Genomic DNA, 21,569 nt, shown 5'->3' with positions numbered 1-21,569 from the left:
CCTGTCGGATCTTAGGGAGATCTATGCGGAACCTGATTCTATGAATCAGGCGCATAGATACGACGGACGGAACTCAGAGATACGACGGCGTATTAGGAGATACGCCGTCGTATCTCTATCTGAATCCGGGCCACGGTTTGTAAGTCGGCCAGTAATTGTAGAACCATCAGTTTTCGGATGATTTTCAGCCTGTGTTTACCTCGCTGTATGCTAGTGCATTGTGGCATTCTGTATTAGGCAGGCCAAAATTAATGGGTTGTAAAGCACTTCAAACAGGTCCGCATCATTTTTTATTTGGAAGCATATCTCAACCCACATTGTACATTGGAGTGCAATGTGTAGGGGTGCCGCCCAAAATAAATGACACTACAACCGATTAATGCACATAAGGGGTGTAACCAAATCGCAGGTGATATGAATAGGTTTTTAAAGGGGTTGTAAAGGTTTGTTTTCTAAATAGGTTCCTTTAAGCTAGTGCATTGTTGGTTCACTTGCCTTTTCCTTTGATTTCCCTTTGTCCGAATTTCTCATTTCCTGTTCCTGCTCAGTAAGCTGTTCTGGCTGACTAACCCCCAGCCAGATGATGGGGGCAAGCTTACTGAGGAGAAACAGGAAGTGAGAAATTCAGACAAAGAAAAAAAACATTTAGAAGGGAAATGGAAGGAAAAGGTAAGTGAACCAACAATGCTCTAGCTTAAAGGAACCTATTTAGAAAATAAAAAACAAACCCTTTAAATTAAATGACTCTCCGTTAATTGTGTACTCCCTCTGTGGCTGATATCTCAACAATACTATCATGAAATTATGGAAGAACAAGCATGTTAAATGTGAAAAAGTCAAATGTAAAATTACAATAATATAAACATTGCAGTGCCTCACTGAAAATCCACAACATTTTTCCATTAACACAAATGTTTTTTGGTTATTATTTTTATTCGCAATATGTAACATAGACTGATCAGAAGAAAAACTCTTTCTCCCTTTTCTTAGCTTAATCGTACAGCTCTTCACTTCGCTGTGGCTGGATGCCATCACCAGTCTGTGACTTTTCTTCTACACCATAAAGCCAGAGTAGACGTTCCTGATAAAGTAAGTGAAGGAACTACTGTATTTATGACACTTGCATTAATATCTATATACTTTTAGATTTGTTCAGCAAGACAAAAATCAGTACATTACTAGACTTCACACCATGTATTCTGGGGTTGATGATCAATGTTTTAGAGCAGTGGGCTCCAAACTGCGGCCCAGGTGCCGGATGTGGCCCTTTACTTGCCTTTATCTGGCCCTTGAAGCACTATTCCACCAACTGACACCATCAATGGGGCACTATTCCTCCTATTAAACCAATGATGGAGCACTGGTGCTGGGGCATTTTTAACTCCCACCGGCCACAGTCCGGCCCCCCAAAAGCCTGAAGGACAGTATACCAGCCCCTTGCTTGGAAGGTTTGGAGACCCCTGTTTTAGAGGCTGGTATAGTAAAAAAAAAAAAAAAAAAAATCTGCATATAGCTGAAAGTCCTCCGATCTCCATTTTGAACAACTTATTGCAAGAGTTGACTCTATTCAACTTATGGAATAAAACTATCACTTTATCCATTACTCTTTCCCAAAACAGCAGGTTAAGTGAGAGCCATGGCTAACAAAAAATAAACCTCCTTTAGGAAATTTAAGAGTACTTCAGGCCAAACTCCTGCTCTCTGTTGTACAGTACACCAAATGAAATCAGGTATTTATATAGTACTGCCAAATTACACAGTGCTTTCCACATTGTACATTTACACCAGTCTCTGCCTCTGTCTTTAAGGAGCTACAATCTAATGCTTCGTACACACGATCCGATTATCGTACAACGTAGCGTTTGCATTTTGTTGCATAAAACTAATATCGAATACAACAGTGCAATATGTGCTCTACGAAAAGTGAGATTTTTGCCGTACGATTCTGGAAAAACCTTCCGGTGTGCGTCGCTACATATCTGAAATGATGTCAAATACGTGTGACCCCTGTGTCCTTTCTGGTTTATTTTCGTGTTTCCAATCATGCGTGGTGTTCGTCTATCAATTTTTAGTGGACTCATACTGTATTGATTAAACAATTGTCGTACGATGGGCTGTCATCCGAGCAATGTTTTCGTGTTTGTTCCTTCGGATTTTGTTGGACGGACTGGCGTGATCGGCTGTCGAAAGCTGTGAACTAACGATCAGATTATCGAACGATCTATCCGAAAGTGATTTTTATCATCCGATAATTGGATGGTGTGTACGGGGCATAAGTCCTTATCTCACATGCACATCCTAGGGCTAATTAACCGACCAGCATGTCTTTAGAGTGTGGGAGAAAACTTCATACAGGTAGTGTCCTGACTGGGATTCAAACTGAGAACTCTAATGCTGCAAGGCAGATGAGTTAACCACTAGGCCACTGTGTTGCCTAATATACCTTTTTATGTTCAGCTTGGCATATAGGGAGCCATATGTATTCAAAGAAAAGCAAATAGATTTACAAATGAAAGCAAATTAGACAGATTTCCAGGGGCTGACATTTGAAGTATATACAGCTCCTGCAGCAAAAAACAACCATCAGCTTTCACACTGCAGCTCTGCGGTTTATCATGTGGGTTGCACATGGTTTCCTATAGATGTTTTTGCCACATTTTCTGAAAGTGCACCAAAGATGCAGCATGCAGGACTTTTGGTGTACTTTCAGAAAACGCACCAAAAACATGGGACATAATAAAAAGACTTTGGGAAATCACAGGTAGCCTGCACGAAATTAAGTTCACCGCACTGCACTTGGTTTGTAGTTTGGCTTCAGGATGGAAGTGTGAAAGAGGCCCAATTGAAAAACAGTGAGTGGAATTACATAATTGTATTCAATAAGACAGGATTCTAGGATAATGTTGAATAATAAAGAATGGTTGTCAATGGGTAATTCCTTTCTCCCCCAGTCCATTGGCAGGCTACAGAAGGGATCGCGCCGCTGATCCCCGCTGAGCCGGCGGATGACAGGGCGGTCCCCACACACTGTGCAGAGACCATCCTGGCAGATCTCTGCTCTACCCTATGGGGGGATCGAATGAACACGGACCGTCTGTCCATGTTCACCCGATCCGATCCGTCTGCAGAATCGGAGCATTGCGGACCCGGATGAGATCGGGTGTCCGCTGACACCCGCTATCTCATAGGGATCAATGTATGTCCCTTTTAATCCGTAAAACTGATGGATGAAAAAGCGGACATGTGTTCTGCAGGTGTGAAAGGGGCCTTAGGTGTACCATGTCAATTGTAAATTTGTAGGAGGGTAATACTCTGTTGAATATCTGAATAAATGTGAATATGGGAAATAATAACAATGACCGTGGGATATACTGAATCATGTACTAAATGTATCAATACTGTATTATTATAACATGTAGTAGGTAGCCACATTGAACAGGACTTGTCTGACACTTAATAGAACTGTGAACGCTACTTGAGTTTAATTAAATGTGATTAACTACTACTAACTATACCATGACCTGGGTAAATGAGAACCTTCAGCGAGTAAAAGAACCCCCTCACGAGGAGAAAATTGTGGGACTGCACCCAATTAAACCAACAATATATTTTATAATAAAAACAGTGTTTGTTATGAATATAAATGAAAAGATTAGTACATGAAATATAGAAAAAAATAATGTACAGTGTGAGTGTATGTGTATATATATATATATATATATATATATATATATATATACAGTTGTGTTTAGAAGTTTACATACACTGGCAGAATTTATGATTTCTTGGCCTTTTTCAGAAGAAAATTAATGATAACACAACAAAAATTATTTCACTGATGGGTTAGTGTTAGGCTGAAGCCTTTTATTATCAAACAACTGTGTTTACTATTTTTAAATCATAATGACAACAGAAACTGACAAAATTACTGTGATCAAAAGTTTACATACCCTGGTAATTTTGGCCTGATAACTCACACAAGTTGACACAGAGCGGCTTGAATGGCTATTAAAGGTAACCATCCTCACCTGTGATCTGTTTGCTTGTAATTAGTGTGCGTGAATGAGTTTCTGGACTCCTGACAGACCCTTGTATCTTTCATCCAGTGCTGCACTGACGTTTCTGGATTCTGAGTCATGGGGAAAGCAAAATAATTGGTAAAGGATCTGCAGGAAAAGGTAGTTGGACTGTATAAAACAAGAAAGGGAAATAAAAAGATATCCAAGGAATTGAGAATGCCAATCAGCAATGTTCAAACTCTAATCAAGAAGTGCAAAATAAGGGGATCTGTTGAAACCAAACCACGGTCAGGTAGACCAACTAAAATTTCAGCCACAACTGCCAGGAAAATTGTCCGAGATGCAAAAAAAAACCCACAAATAATGTCAGGTGAAATACAGGACTCCCTGAAAACATGTGGTGTGGCTGTTTTAAGATGGATAAGGAGGTAGTTGAAGAAAAATAGGCTGCATGGTCGAGTCGCCAGAAGAAAGCTATTACTATGCAAATGCTACAAAGTGTTCCGCTTACAGTACGCCAAACAGCACAGAGACAAGCCTCAAACCTTCTGCCACAAGGTCTTTTGGAGTAATGAGACCAAAATTTTGCTTTTTGGCCAAAATCATAAACGCTGCATTTGAAGAAATGAAAGGTACGGAGGTGGATCGCTGATGTTTTGGGGATGTGTGAGCTACAAAGGCACAGGAAATTTGGTCAAAATTGTCAAGATGAATGCAGTATGTTATCAAAATATACTGGAGGAACATTTGCATTCATTAGTCAGGAAGCTGCACATGGGACGTACTTGGACATTCCAACATGACATTGATCCAAAACACAAGGCCAAGTTGACCTGTCATTGGCTACAGAAGAATAAAGTGAAGGTTCTGGAGTGTCCATCTCAGTCTCCTGACCTCAATATCATTGAGCCACTCTGGGGAGATCTCAAACGTGCGGTTCATGCAAGACAGCCCAAGAATATACAGGAACTGGAGGCCTTTTGCCAATAGGAATGGGCAGCTTTACCATCTAAAACAATAAAGAGCCTCATCCACAAATACCACAAAATACTTCAAGCTGTCATTGATGTTGAAAGGGGCAATACACGGTATTAAGAACTGGGGTATGTAAACTTTTGCTCAGGGTCATTTGGGTAGTTTCTGTTTTGATTATGATTTAAAAAGAGTAAACACAGTTGATTGATAATAAATGGCTTCAGCCAAACACTAACCACGAGCGAAAGAAAAGTTATCTGAGAAGGTAAAGAGCCTTATCCACAAATACCACAAAAGACTTCAAGCTGTCAATTTCCCAAAGACAACCTCTGAATATAACGCTGAGCACGTGCACACAACTTCTTTGGTAGACCATGGCAAGGCCTGTTCTGAGTAGAACCTGTCCTGTTAAACCGCTGTATGGCCTTGGCCATCATGCTGCAGCTCAGTTTCAGGGTCTTGGCAATCTTCTTATAGCCTAGGCCAGTGATGGCGAACGTTGGCACTCCAGATGTTTTGGAACTTAATTTCCCAACTGCACTGCAGAGTGCATGAGCATCATAGGGAATGTAGTTCCAAAACATCTGAGGTGCCAAGGTTCACCATCACTGGCCTGGGCCATCTTTATGTAGAGCAACAATATTTTTTTTCAGATTCTCAGAGAGATCTTTGTCATGAGGTGCCATGTTGAACTTACAGTGACCAGTGTGAGGGAGTGAGAGTAATAGCACAAAATTTAACACACCTGCTCCCAATTCACACCTGAGACCTTGGAACATGAGTCACATGACACTGGGGTGAGAAAATGGCTAATTGGGCCCAATTTGGACATTTCGACTCATTTTTGTTGCCAGCGGTTTAGACATTTTGAGGGGACAGCAAATTTAAACTGTTATACAAGTTGGCTACATGGAGTTGTTCTGTACACAGAATGTACTGACCACTCCCCAGAAACATAATTTCCTGCTTGTGTGATTGGCTCACCAATTTTCCCAGAAGTCTGCCTAAGATACAAGTCAGATTTTAGGCATTCCCTGCAACAAACATCTAATTTTTGGTGAGATATTTCCAATAGGAACCCATCTAAAGAGATGTAGGCCTAGCAGATTTCCTCATTCGTGCTCTTCAGCTACCACAGCTGGCTGATAATTATGAAACCACTCCCATTAGACCTACTGAGCACAGAGGCACAAACAAACACACATGTATTTCTCAGAATAAAACAAGTACATAGATCATCCAGGGGGGAATGTTATTTTCTCAACAAAAGTGGAGCTACACTTTACTGTCCCACAATTTTCTCTTTTGGTTGTCATCAGGGGGTTCTTATACTTATACTTGAGATTTGGGATGACATCATATAGACAATCTTTTTGTGGTTTATGATACTGTATTATCAGGTCCAGTGCTGAGACAGTAGTGATTTAAATTGCTTCATTGTCTTTCTCCTGTGAAATTTTTGCTAGTCATAACCTTCATAACAACCTCAAGTGATTCATTTCCTTTACTATTCTGACCAATTGGCTTCTTTCCAGCATGGTCTAACAGTCTTGCATTTGGCTGCCTGGTCCGCTGACTTAAGCGTTGTGCAGATGTTGATTAAAGCTGGAGCCAGCCAAAAAGTTGCAAATGAGGTAAGTGTATATCTGGCTGTAAGTAATTGTAGAGCTAAAATTACTTGAAATGTTTCAATTAAATCAGCAATCTTGATGTTGGGATTAGTGTGGTAAAAAAAGGGAAGGTAGATTATTGGGGTCATCAATGATTCTGATGACAATTCTGATTCAATACGTTTTTATTAAGGTTTGGTAGAAAATACAATTATGATGTCTGATAAAATGCAATACATATAGTATTAATGTTGGCAACAAAACAGCGTGTATCTATAGTAAAATACATATAATCATAGTAACATAGTGGTTATGAATGACAGCTTGATTCAATAGTTTTCTGCTACCCTCTATTTTTTTTTAAAGTGCTCTCAAGTGCACCTAGATAAAATACCTGTCTTAAAAAAGGCATCAGCCAGTTAAAAAGTATTAATAAAATAATTTATAAATAGGAAAAAATATGTATACCCCTGTGAGGAAATGTAAATGAATAATCAAGACAGCAATATTGATAATGTAATAAATTGATATATATCGGTGCCTTAATCCTTCTGGCATGCTAATTTCGCATAAAATAGATTAGAAAATATAAACCACTCTGGCTTAATTATTTTTGGAGTCAGTTTACTCTGTGTAGAGATTTTTTTAGCACAATAAAATTATTAATGAAAGTATGGACTACGTAACGCTAAAATACATAACAGTTTATTTATCATCACTAAAAATCATTTATGTGCATGATTTATCATGCAACGTAGAATCATCTTTATGTCAATAACCTATGGTTTAAAAATAATAAATATAACCATATATATCTCTCTCTATATATATTGGGGCTGAAAAACGTAATAGAAATTGGATAGTCTATTTTTCATTAACCTCCCTGGCGATATTCTCAAGTGTAGCTCGGGTTAATTTTCATTACCAAAAGCGGTAACCCCCAGCCACACTCAGGTTTGCATCGCAGTATACAGGTACAGGTAGTTACCTAGTCCCTAGGATCCCACAGGGTACTCCTGCTGTGTCCCGGATCCTCCGCCTGATGTATCCCTGTTTCGGGTTCCATTCCCTGCGAGTGTTGCGATGCACTGGCGGCAAATTCAAAAAGTATAAAACACAACACACACACAATACATTGTAATCTGTTAGGATTACATTACTGTATCAAATCATTTGACATCAGTTTTGTCCCCAGTGCTTTGTCCAGTGCCCTGCATGCACTTTTACCATTCTTTCTACCTGGAAACTTGGGGACGTCCTTGGCATCCAAAAAGCGCCCCTCTACGTCAAAAGCGGTTTATGACCAGCATGAAAAAAGCGATAGTAAATTAGAATCACTTGCAGAATTGAGTGATAATGATTTGTGGGGAAATTTGTCACCAGACACTGAAAGTGATGACAGCGACAATTCTGCGACTGAGCTCAGTGATGTGCAAACTTGCTGCTCTATTGACTGTGGTATTGATCATGCAGCACCCCCAAGATTCACATTTACTGGGGCATCTGGTATGAAAGTAGATGTTGAAGACAACAACCCCTTGGCATAATGACAATTATTTCTGACCGATGAGGTTATTGAAAAAATTGTTACTGAGACAAACCAGTACCAAGAGCAACAATTAGCAACTACGCATTGGAAGTTTCCAAGAAGCAGAAAGTAGGACACAACTGGGTACAATACATTGCATCAAAGAGAGCACAATTTGGAATAAAATGCTTTATGCTATGTGAAGCGTCAACTGGCTACATTTGGAATTCAGTCCTATACACTGGGAAAGGAACAAAATTCAATCCAAAATACAGCAACTATGGAATGGCAACATCTTCAATTCTTTCATTGAGCCATTGTTAATTCGGGGATATTGCGTAAGAACTGACAACTTTTACATGTCTCCTGAACCTTATGAGTTTCTTCTGCAATACAAAAAAGATGCCTATGGAACCATTAGGGCTAACCGGCACGACATGCCAGCAATGTTTGGCAATAAGAAGCGGAAGACTGGAGAAATGGTTGCCTGCCAGAAAGGCAAAATGATGGCACTGCGATGGTGTGACAAGAAATATGTGTGCCTATTGAGTACAGTTCATAATACCTCCACTGTTAAGGTACGCACAAAAGGTCGGAAAGAAATCGTGAAGCCATGGGAGGTGTTAACAGAGCCGACCAAGCAATAATGTTCTACCCAATAATGAGGAAATGGCAAAAGAAGTAATACAAGAAGATCTTTAGGCATCTTCTTGAGCAATGCTTGTGGAATGCCTACATTATGCTCAAAAAAAAAGTTACAAGCCTGTGATTCATTCTGACTTCATTTGGAAAGTTGCCGAACGGATCTTTGTGAACCACGAAACACCATCAATGGCTGTGAATAGAGCTGTATGTCGTGCTGTTGGCATTGTCAACCCAGAACGCCTGACTGGTCGTCACTTCATGGACTACATCCCACCAATCGAGAAAAAGTCAGCACCTACAAGGATGTGTGTGGTTTTGTTGCTCGAAGCGAGATGACAATGGAAAGAAAATCCGAAAGGAAACCAGGTTCCATTGTCCTGATTGTGACGTCGGACTTTGTACAGTCTCATGTTTCAAAATCTTTCATACCCGGGATGTTTACCAAACCAATATGCAGTGACTAGTAATATTGCACCCTTGTTTGGACAAATTTCAGTGTTTTTGATTTGAATACATTTTTAAATAAAATGTATTATTATTATTATATTATTATTTGTTATAATTACAGCCCTCAAAATTTCCACTCGCCTACTAGCATTTGGCGAGTGGATTTAAGCTGGGGGCGAGTGATGACAGGGCTGCATGACCAATCTCCCTCCAATCTGTGCCTACACTTAGGCCCCATACACACGAGAGAATTTATCCGCGAATACGGTCCAGCGGACCGTTTCCGCGGATAAATCCTCTCGAGGATTTCGGCGGATTTTCATGCGATGGAGTGTACACACCATCGCATTGAAATCCGCGCCGAAATCCTCTGGCGATGACGTGTCGCACCGTCGCCGCCATTATGACGCGGCGACGTGCGCGACGCTGTCATATAAGGAATTCCACGCATGCGTCGAATCATTACGACGCATGCGGGGGATCCCTTCGGACGGATGGATCCGGTGAGTCTATACAGACCAGCGGATCCATCCGTTGGGATGGATTCCAGCAGATGGATTTGCTTGGCATGTCAGCAAATATTCGATCTGCTGGAATCCATCCCAGGGGAGAAATATCCGCGGAAACAGATCCGCTGGCGTGTACACACCATAGGATCTATTCGCTGAAACCCATCTGCTGGGATTTTTCAGCGGATGGATTCTATGGTGTGTACGGGGCCTTAGAGTCCCGATGAGATTGGCGGCCGAAGAGGAAAGGTGCATGCTCGGGAAAAGTAGTCTGGTGAGCCGCGCACAGGCAGAGCAGTACACAGGTGCTCTCCTTACAATTCTCATTAAGCCATGGGACCTAACAGTATGACCTCTCTGAGCCTGCCCCCCTCTCCCGGGCCCCGACCAATGTAGCTGGAGAGCAGAAAGTAATGAGTGAGGTGGAGGATTGCAAAAATTACCACTCCGGTGCAACGCTCACTGAAATTTGCCCTGACATGAGAGCGGCAGCCTTCTAGTTTGTGCAGTTTTCTTCTCCTTGTGCTCTATGTAAGTGTCCAGCAGTTCAGCCTGAGCACAGTGAACAGACTGGTCTCAATGTGTGCTGTGCGCTGTCAGTGTGCGCTGTGCTATGGTGTCAATGGCTGTGCAGTTGTGTGGATCTCAGCGCTGGATTGTACTCCCTCCCGTTGTGCTGCAGCTCCTCTCCTCTCTGCCAGCCTGAATAAAAGGGGGAAGTGGGGACATGCAAGCGTGGTGCCGCACACACAGGCTCCTGATGAAATGAATGGGAGAGAGAGAGAGGATGGATGGGAGTTACAGAGGAGACAGCAAGAGAATGGGGAAGAGACCCAGTTCTAGTGCCCTGTCCCTCTGGTCTGCCCCCAGTGCCCTGTCCCTCTGGTCTGCCCCCAGTGCCCTGTCCCATTTTGTTAAAGTTGTTGTTGGTAATATTTAATTTTGTAACTTGATTCTGCATAAAACATTTAACAGTGTCATTCCATGAGATAATCTACGAGGGCGTGTTTACGGGTGCAATTAGGCGCAGGACAGTGTATGAATTAGGTGGGGCAACTGGTGGCGAGTAACTCTCGAGTCCTGGCTAGTGGCTCAGGACTTGAAATTTTGAGCCCTGATAATTATATTATAATTTATGATTTTGTGTTTTAAACTTTATCATATTCTAAATGTCTACTAGACTCTGGTTTGGACAGATTTAAGTGAGTTTTTCCTAAGAATTACAGTCTACAATATAAAACAACAGATTCCCATGCAAAACAATGTACCGCTTTGACATTCAAAAAACCGGACATAATCATAGTTACATAGTAGTTAGTTACATAGTTAGTCAGGTTGAAAAAAGACACAAGTCCATCCAGTTCAACCACAAAAAAATAAACAAACAAAATAAAGAACACAATACAATCCCATACACCCAACTCCATATCCATGCTACTGACTGACACAGCAGGAGAATATGCCCTTAAATATGATATAATTCTAAAGCTCTTTCACACAAAATAATGCAGTACACATTCAGATAGATTCAAAAGTGAGATTTTTTTAAATTAAATGATACCTTACTAACAACAATATTTGTGATGGAGTAGAGAACCAGGAGTGTCTTCAAATGTGTGACTGATCATCCATTTCCTCTCTGAGCTTTCCCTTTTGATTCTCATAATTGCCATATCTAAGGACTAGCCTAGAAACTGTAGTTCAGAGTATTTACCCACATCTGGATGGATGGCACTTCTAATGATTGACCTAATGTTTGTTTAGGGGTTGACTGTACCTGTCTGCCAGATGGCGCTCTAAGACAAGGGATTCAAATTGTAGGTCTTCTGGAATTACAATTAGGCCCCGTACACACGAGAGGATCGATCCGCTGGAATTGATCCGCGGACCGGCTCAAGGGGATAGATCCCCTGGTGTGTACGATCCAGCAGATCTGTTTCCGCGGATTTTTGTCCCCGGGGATGGATTTCCAGCGGATCAAAATTTCTTGACATGCTAAGAAATCGATCCGCTGGAATCCAGTCCAACGGATTGATCCGCTGGTCTGTACAGACTCACCGGATCAATCCGTCCGAATCCATCCCCCCGCATGCGTCGTAATGATTCGACGCATGCGTGGAATTCCTTATATGACAGCGTCGCGCACGTCGCCGCGTCATCATCGCGGCGCGACACGTCACCGCGGACGGAATTCCGCTGGGATTTTGATCTCATGGTTAGTACAACCATGAGATCAAAATCCGCCAGAGGATTTATCCGCGGAAACGGTCCCCCGGACCGTTTCTGCGGATAAATCCTCTCGTGTGTACTAGGCCCTAGATTGTTTTTCCCAAATTGACCTTAACTGGAGTATTATATTTTTAACCATGGGTTAAATCTATATATATTATCCTTATAATAGGATGTATGCAATCCATGGTCTGTATAATATCATTTATAATCTTCATTTTGAATGTTCCTTTATTATATTCATTGGACATTTGGTAAAGATGTGTGATTTACCCATGGATCAATATTTATGTACTAATTAATAATCCTCAAAAGACATCTAGATAAATATTACATCATCATTTTCCATCTCATTTCTGAAAATATCCATATTATGAAATCATAATTATTTTTTATTTTTAAGTATTACAATAAAACATATACATGGTAAAATTATTCTCATGACTGTCCTTAACTTAGTATGGTGCTCTGTATATAAATAACTTGCAAAACATTGACACTTTATAATTATTACTTTCAGAATTTTTTGTTTATTCTTTGTTTAAGGTATGCAACAAAAAAAATTTGTATGACATAATAGTCTGTTCTCAATGATAACCGTCAACACAAATATTTTTTTAAATCTAATGATGTCTACGAGGTCTGGAATCGTTTATTTTATAATATAGTGAAATAAATCCAGTTCACTTTCAGTTGACCTCTCTCTCTCTCTCTCTCTCTCTCTCTCTCTGGATTTCATTTGTAGAGAGGTTCCATAAGGTTTTACACAGGCTTAGACACCTGTGATGATGAGTTCATCTGAAGTTAAGTTGTGCTTCCATTATTATTACACATTATTTATAACTTGATATCAGAAAAACCCTGACACCCCAACACAAACTAATAAAAATAATAATTATGAAATGATGATGTTGATCTTTTTTTTTTCTTTGTTACAGGATGGAATGAATGTTTTACATTTTGCTGCCCAGAATGATAAGAATGAAATAGTGGATTATCTTCTAAAGGAATTACAGCTTAGTGATTTAAACATTAAGGATAAGGTAAAATTTACAGTTTCCATTACTCCAATGGATCTTGAAAAGTTGACAGGTTTTCTGCCCTTTATTAAGAAAATAAAATAAAAACAAAGATGTATTAGGCCCCATACACACGATAGAATCCATCCGCTGAAAAATCCCAGCGAATGGGTTTCAGCGGATAGATCCTATAGTGTGTACACTCCAGCAGATCTGTTTCCGCGGATATTTATCCCCTGGGATGGATTTCCAGCAGATAAATATTTGATGACATGCTATCAAATCTATCCGCTGGAATCCATCCCAACGGATGGATCCGCTGGTCTGTATAGACTCAGGGATCCCCCGCATGCGTCGTAATGATTCGACGCATGCGTGGAATTCCTTATATGACAGCGTCGCGCACGTCGCCGCGTCATAATCGCGGCGACGGCGCGACACGTCATCGCCAGAGGATTTCGGCACGGATTTCAATGCGATGGTGAGTACACTCCATCGCATGGAAATCCGCACAAATCCTCAAGAGGATTTATCTGCGGAAACGGTCCGCTGGACCGTATTCGCGGATAAATCCTCTTGTGTGTATGGGGCCTAACAGTGCCTTGAAAAAGTACTCATACCACTTGGAATTTTCCACATTTTGTCATGTTGCAACCAAAAACATAAATGTATTTTATTGGGATTTTATGTGATAGACCAACACAAAGTGGCATATAATTGTGAAGTGGAAGCAAAATGATAAATGTTTTTTGTAACGGTCAGGGGTTAACACCGTTCACGATCCCCCATTCCATCAACCCAAGACAGCTTCCGACAATCCAACCATCCAGCAGACCCGATCCATTCCATAAGAATTCCCTCAATAACGAGACTGACAAGCTCTGTTACTGAGTCAAAATGTATGAACACTTTTAATGCTAACTCTCAGTCTTATATACAGTACAACATGTTACAGTAATCAAAGGAACAAAGAACTCTCCACCCACACATCACTTCAATACACACTCTCTTAGACAATGACATCCCGTTGAGCTAATTATTCCCCAGACATTCCGTCTCCGACAATAAGTAAATCACCTGCAGAATACACATTTCTATGTCAGACATAAAACAGTATTAGCATACTTAATGAAAGGTCTTTCAGGAGCCAGGCTGTCTACCAAGCTCAAATCCACCTCACCCCAGTACAGGCTCAATTGTCAGTGTATTAGTTCTTTGCAGACATTAAGGAATGTATTGTGGATTACTGTCCATGCTAAAACAATCCAAAATATGTCCCTTATTTCCTGGCTCAATACATTATTAACAGTAATTAACAGTAATGTCCCAACTCATGTAATTTCTAATTAATATTTCTCAGTCACCCTATGCCCAAAAGGGACACAGGGTGACCTTAAACCCAAGAGTTATTAGTGACGCTAGCACAGGAGTACCCCTCATCCTTCAAAGGTCTCTGGGTGTCACGGGTCATTCCGTTACAGTTTTCAATTTTTTTTTTTACAAATGAATATGTGAAAAGTGTGGGGTGTATTTGTATTCAGCCCTCCAGAGTCAATACTTTGTAGAACCACCTTTCACTGCAATTACAGCTGCAGGTCTTTTTGGGGATGTCTCTACCAGCTTTGCACATCTAAAGAGTGACATTGTTGCCCAATCTTCTTTGCAATATAGCTCAAGCTCTGTCAGATTGGATGGAGAGCGCCAGTAAACAACAATTTTCAAGTCTTGCCACAGATTCTCAAATGGATTTAGGTCTGGACTTTGACTGGGCCATTCTAACACTATTCCATTGTAGCTCTGGCTGTATGTTTAGGGTCGTTGTCCTGCTGGAAGGTGAACCTCCGCTCCAGTCTCAAGTCTTTTGCAGACTCTAACAGGTTTTCTTTCTTCAACTCTGATTTTATTTGAATTTAAATTACATAGCAACAAAAGAAACATTGTCCACATCCTATAGGTAATGATAAAGAACATACCACATTATAATAATAATAATAATAATAATTATATAAGAAACATAAAACACATTACATATAAAAACATGTACCAACACACTGCGGGAGTCCCTACTAAAGGGAGACAAGAGAGGAGAGAGAGGGAAAAAAAATCTGAATATCTCTGTCTTATCTTTCTTTGTCTAATTAAATTAAATATATATTTTCCTATTCCCTATCTTCAACTCCCACAGTAATGTTAGATACATACAACACAGAACATAAAAAAAAAAAAAACACACAAAATAAATGTAAATAAATAATTTAAACTACTCAATAGCTACTCAAACCAAGATCTCCTCACTCATCCCAACTCTGACCCATTTTTACGTTCTCCCTCTAAACCACATATAGATTCCGTGATTCAAGGGATTCCCTTAGTACCTTCCAAGGGCGCCAAATTTGACAGCATTGTTCATATGTGTCCAATTCCTGCGACATGAGAATCTCCATCCTCTAAATATTATCCATCTCTGACACCCACTCACTCAATGATGGAGCATATGCTGATAACCAATGGCGCGGTTTAACCGCTTTTGCAGCTGTCAACCAATGTCTCAGAAGACCTTTTTAATGCTTTTATACGAGTCAGGTAAAATAGATAGCAAAGTAATTTGTGGTGTGTTGGAAATAGTTATCCCAATTGAGTATGGAGTTGAAGTATCGTATCCCAAAAATTATGCATAGAGGGACATTCCCACCAAATTGGCAATAGCGACCCCTTAGCAGAGTGACAACGCCAACATAGATCTGAGACATTTGGATATATCCGATGAAGCAACAATGGGCATCTATACCACCGAGAAAGGAGTTTGAAATTCGTCTCATGTGCCTTAGTTGCTAATGACATACTATGTGTAAGGATAAATGCTTTTTCCCATTCCTCTGATTTAATTTGGACCTTCAGATCCATATTCCATTTATTTGTAAACTCCGGGAGACATGGATGGAGTCTATGAATAAGGACCCTATACACTGCAGACAAACTGTGTTCCGGTACACTTTCCTGCAATAGAAGGGACTCAAAGGTATCTGGCTCTCTATTGAATACACCCCTGTCAGGAAAAAAGGCAAGAAAGGACGAAAGGTGCCGATATTCCATCCAATGTTTAATTAATTGCTGCTGTATAGGGATCAAATTTGATAACAATGGAAAATCTCCCTGACAAAAAGTTTGAGATATTCGACGATTTGACTCCTTACTCCATACCAAAAAATTAGGGCTGGGGAAATTAAAGATTATTTCCTCGATTAATCTTACATTTTTTTTGATCGATCAAAATTCTTGACGTCACCGGACAGCCTGGACAGTGAGACTTACCCTGCTCGATGCGAGCAAACTGCACCCATTTGATTGAGGTACCTTTGCATCTGTGGAGCAGGAGGATGCATCAGGCTCCATCAGGGGAAGGGGGCATAAATGACCATCGTTTTCTTGTCCTAAGCAGTTTTGTGCAGACAATTCTTTGTGTATCGACAACATCTGTTCCGTGCGAAAGACTGTTCAGTTCTTCAGGGTATATTGTCAATAAAATGCGATCATGTCTGCTTCCAGAAAATGTATACACTCTGGTATGTCTGCGTGACTGGCTAAAGTGATGCCTTCTTGCCTACTATAAAGTGACTGACAGTGAATATACTAGATACGTTTTATAATTAAAGTTAAATTAACTTTCTACGTTTTTCTTAAAGTTTAATAAGAAAAAATTACTTACGTCAGTGCTACAGTTTGAATTTAAAACGTATTTGTGTGAACTGTGAAGTTAAGTCATGGATTGTGGAAACTAACTAGTGACGGGTGATTGTATATAGCGTATACCACATTTACCACTGACTAATGCAGAGTTGCAATGCAAGGAGATTAGCTAAAAGTAGTTGGATCTGTTAGTGCGTTATAATTAATCGAAATTAGTCGCTTAATCAATTATTAAAAAATCGTTTAATCGTACACGAAAATTTTAATCAGTAACAGCCCTACAAAAAATGTTTCCTTGCCACTGCCGGAGGGAACCCTGGATTACCAAACAGGGGCGTCATTAATCACACTTTAGGGGACGTCCAAGTTGAATTTGTAATTTATCACAAATGCGCAATAAATGTGCTATAAGAAGAGACAAAGAAGAGACTGGACCCCGGACAGAGATATCTAACCATGGAAGTGCCTGGAGATCGAAAGGAGCGATTGACTGTTCTATATGTACCCATTGTTTAGGATGGAAATGATGGAACCAGTTTACTAGTCTAGTTATACCGCTGCAACATGGTAATAATATAGGTCAGGTGCCCTTACACCCCCTTTTGCTTTAGGGAGGGATAGAATTCTCCTTTGCAGTCTAGGTCTATTGGAGCCCCAAATAAACCTTGTAAAAGCAGATTGTAAAGTAACAAAAAAGGATCGTAAAATTTTGGTCTCATCTGACCAGAGCACCTTCTTCCACGTTTGCTGTGTCCCCCACATGGCTTCTTGCAAACTGCAAATGAAACTTCTCATGGCTTTCTTTCAACAATGGCTTTCTTCTTGCCACTCTTGCATAAAGGCCAAATTTGTTGAGTGCACGACTAATAGTTATACAGAGATTAATTGACACACAAATGGACTCTATTTAGTAATTAGGTGAATTCTGAAGGCAATTGGTTCCACTAGATTTTAGTTAGGGGTATCAGAGTAAAGGGGGCTGAATACAATTGCACGTCACACTTTTCACATATTAATTTGTAAAAAAAAATTGAAAACCATTTATAATTTTTCTTCCACTTCACAATTATGTGTCACTTTGTGTTGGGCTTTCACATAAAATCCCAATAAAATACATTTACGTTTTTGGTTGTAACATGAAAATTTTTGGAAAATATCAAGGGGTATGAATGCTTTTTCAAGGCACTGTACCTCTACATATCAACATGTGATTTGCAAATCTTTGTGGACAATAGAGTGCCCATCACTGTCATTCCTACTGCCATGGCTGGTCACCTGGGCACTTTTGAGGCCTATATGAAACCCTTCCTCCCAATTCATTAGTTACATTTTCAATATTGATAGAATATAACCAATATATTATGTAAACTTCATTGAATAAAAGCTGGTATTTCTTAAACCTGTGCAGAATGTTATACGATGAAAAAAGTTAGTAAAGTTTATATAACCACCTCCCTTCTGGCCTATTACAATAATAATACGACTGGGTGGGAAATTCCTTATCAAAGGTGGCTGTCCTATGAAGTCCTGTCACTCTTGTCACTCGTGTCACCCCAAAATATATTCTACTACATTTCTTTAGTAAAACAGTAACCCAAATCAGTGTACAGTACAATATATTATTTAGTATGTGTGAAAACTATAGAGTTTACAATCTATGGTACATATAGGGTGTCCCAAAAATGTATACACAATCTGAATGATTATAAAGGCAGTGTTTATTAGCATACAGTTCACTTTTGAAATTTTTAAATAAAATACATAAATGCACTTTTTATACTTAACCACCACAATTGCTCTTACTGTGCAACTTAAAGCCATAAATTATGGATGAACATCATGTTAATTTACCAGGAGTGATGATGTGGTGCAGCTTGTCAGTGCATGGATTAATTGGATCATTCTTTTTTGTCGGTACTGTAAATGGTGCCATTTATTAGAACTTACTGCTGGAATCTGTCATGCCATGAATTCAAGAAGGCCTATCTTGATGAGAATATGGCAAACAGATGGATTGGAAGAAGAGGTTCAGTAAAATACTCTCCATGTTCACCAGACCTCACCCCACTGGATTTTTTCTTATGGGGTTTTCAAAAAGAAAAGGTTTATGCTACAAAACCGACATTCTTTGACAAATTAAGAGTAGCCATTAAAAGCTAATATGCCTAAATAGCAATTAAAGTGACACTAAAGGTTCATTTTGGGGGGGGGGTCCCATGGCGGTTGTCTCGGCTCCTCCCCGCAAGAGCTAATCCCCTCTGATCACGCCCACGGAGATTGGGGGATCGGGGGGGGGGGTATTAAAAAAAAGTAAATTTATGTGAATTGTATGGTAAGAAATACTGACTGTATAATCATTCAAGTTCTGTTTACATTTTTCGGGACACCCTATATATACCATAGTTTGTGGACTCACACAGACTGAATAATATACATTGTTTTGGGCTATTTTTACCCAGGAAATGTGGCAGATAACATTTTGGCCTACATTTATGAAGAAAGATTAATTACTTCCAAAATTTTATGCAAAAAGGCAACAGCTTTATATTGAAGCAAAAAGTAATTTACGGGCAAGGACCCCGGGACCCTTGGGTTGTGTAGCAAATACAGTGTCCTGCTCCCATCCCTGTGGCTACTGATCACAAAACCACCTCTTCAGGCACAGTCAGCCTTGCTGCAGCTGCCCCTTTCACTAGTCCTCCTAGCTACAGACTGCACACTCACCAGCCACCCGGTTGACTTCTCCCTGGAGATCTCCTGGACATACTAACTCTCTTCTGATGTAGTTATTCCTGCTCCCGTGCATCCAGGACAGGACTCCATATGTTGTTAGAGGATTCCTCCAGGACGTGAGACCCAGGCCCAAGCCCCCCAACCCCCCCAGACTAGGGGGCACCCTCAAAGGCCACGACAGCCTCCTTAGGTAGGGTGAGGTACAAAAGGCGGTGCCTGGTGAGTCATCCAGCCTTCCTGAGTCACTCACCCTGACCCAGATTCAACCCTGCCTGGCTCTCAGCCAGGCAACATTTTCCTACACAACAAACTAACTATGTACAGATAGCACTCTAAACTAGATGGTGCTGCACCAAGCTTATCAGTCTTTAAATGCGGTAGCTACATTTGTTTTGTGATTTTTGGTTAAGTACATTATCTGAAAGTACCTGTTGATTTTACCAACATTTTAATGTCTGTGTAACTTAAACAATGTTATCAGCTTTTCCAGCTATCTTTTGAGAGCTACAAAATACCTCCTTCATGTAATGGAAATGTAAAGGGGAGATGGTGTTTTGTAGTCCAAAATCAAAAGAACAACTTGGGGTGACAACAGTGCAGCTCTATACATATAGTGCCGTGAGTTAGTGCTTTTATCCTAGGACACAAAATGTGTTTTATTGGCAGGATTACCAGGTGAAAATAAAGAAAAAAGAGCTTAAAGAGAAAACTAATGCAGCCATCACTACCTACCCTATCTAAAAAAATAAAAAGGTTTTGGCTTTAGCTATTCTTTGATTGGATACTAAGCGTTATTGCAGTGCACCACAGTTTTTTCATTTTAATTTTTTTTATGAATTAACAGTAATTCTTTCTAAGACCCCTTTCACACTGAGGCAGTTTTCATGTGTTTTAGTGCTAAAAATAGTGCCTGAAACCTGCCTGCCATTCATTGCAATGGGTGTTTTCACACTGGGATGGTGCTCTTGCGGGGTGGTAGAAAAAGTCCTGCAAGCAGCATCTTTTGGACATGTTTGGAGCACTGTAAAAAAGCGCTCGAAAAATTACCCTGCCCATTAAAATGATTGGGCAGCGCTTACAAATCGCCTTAAAAGCTATTTGAAAGCACCGCAAAATAGGTCTTTTTTTTTAAGGTCATGTTGTCACGTGACCTTAAAAAAAGGCGACCCACCAGCGCCGCTTACATGCCGCTAAAGCACCGCAAAAATACATCAGCGTTTTAGCGGCACTTCAGTGTGAAAAAGGGGTCTAAGGGTATGCCCTGACATGAAATGATAGGGGCATGCAGACAGCTTCAGCTGACACTGCTCAGGTAAATAGTATTTGGATAAGTTAGGAAACCTTGCCTAATCTCTAATATAGCCTGTAAGGCCTCCTTCATACAGGTGTTGAGGCCCATAGACTGTTAATTGGCCATTTTGTTTATGTGGCTTGAGTGCTGTATTCTCAAAGCACTTGCTCCGTAAGTTGCGGCAGCGTGGCGTAAATCGGCCGGCGTAAGCCCGCTTAAGTCAAATGTGGAAGGGGGGCGTGTTAAACTATGGTGACCCGACGTGATTGACGTTTTTGCGTAACGGCGCATGCGCCGTCCGTGGAATTTCCCAGTGTGCATTGCTCCAAAGTACGCCGCAAGGACGTCATTGGTTTCGACGTGAACATAAATGACGTCCAGCCCCATTCACGGACGACTTACGCAAACGACGTAACTTTTTCAAATTTCGACGCAGGAGCGACGGCCATACTTAACATTGGCTGCGCCTCATATAGCAGGGGCAACTATACGCTGCGCGTACGTTCGGGAATCCGCGTATCTAGCTAATTTGCATACTTGGCGCGGAATTCGACGGAAGCGCCACCTAGCGGTCAACAAAAAAAATGCAGTTTAGATCCGACGGCGTAAGAGACTTACGCCTGTCGGATCTAATGGATATCTATGCGTAACTTATTCTAAGAATCAGACGCATAGATACGATGGGTAGGATTAGGACTTACGACGGCGTACATGGCGCTGCACCGTCGTAAGTCCTTTAAGAATCTGGGCCACAGTGTGCATTCGGGGCTGCTTACATGCACCTTCATGTCAAATTAGGATGAGATTAGGACGAGTTGCGGTGTCCATACAGGCACTTACATTGGCTGCCTGCACTCAGCACTCGGAGGCCTAAGCC

General features: G+C 40.6%; 1 protein-coding gene across 1 annotated transcript in view; it reads left to right on the top strand.

Moving 5' to 3' along the window:
* The window catches only part of ANKDD1B (ankyrin repeat and death domain containing 1B), a 69,322-nt gene that overhangs the window by 17,661 nt on the left and 30,092 nt on the right, over positions 1–21,569 (top strand). Inside the window, exons 3-5 of the mRNA XM_040341226.1 lie at positions 991–1,089; positions 6,530–6,628; positions 12,901–13,005. Of these exons, the coding sequence (XP_040197160.1) occupies positions 991–1,089; positions 6,530–6,628; positions 12,901–13,005 (303 nt within the window). The remainder of the gene's footprint in view (positions 1–990; positions 1,090–6,529; positions 6,629–12,900; positions 13,006–21,569) is intronic.

This window comes from Rana temporaria, chromosome 1 (genome assembly GCF_905171775.1).
Source record: "Rana temporaria chromosome 1, aRanTem1.1, whole genome shotgun sequence".
Taxonomy (NCBI): domain Eukaryota; kingdom Metazoa; phylum Chordata; class Amphibia; order Anura; family Ranidae; genus Rana; species Rana temporaria.
This window is presented reverse-complemented; position numbering and strand designations above follow the sequence as displayed.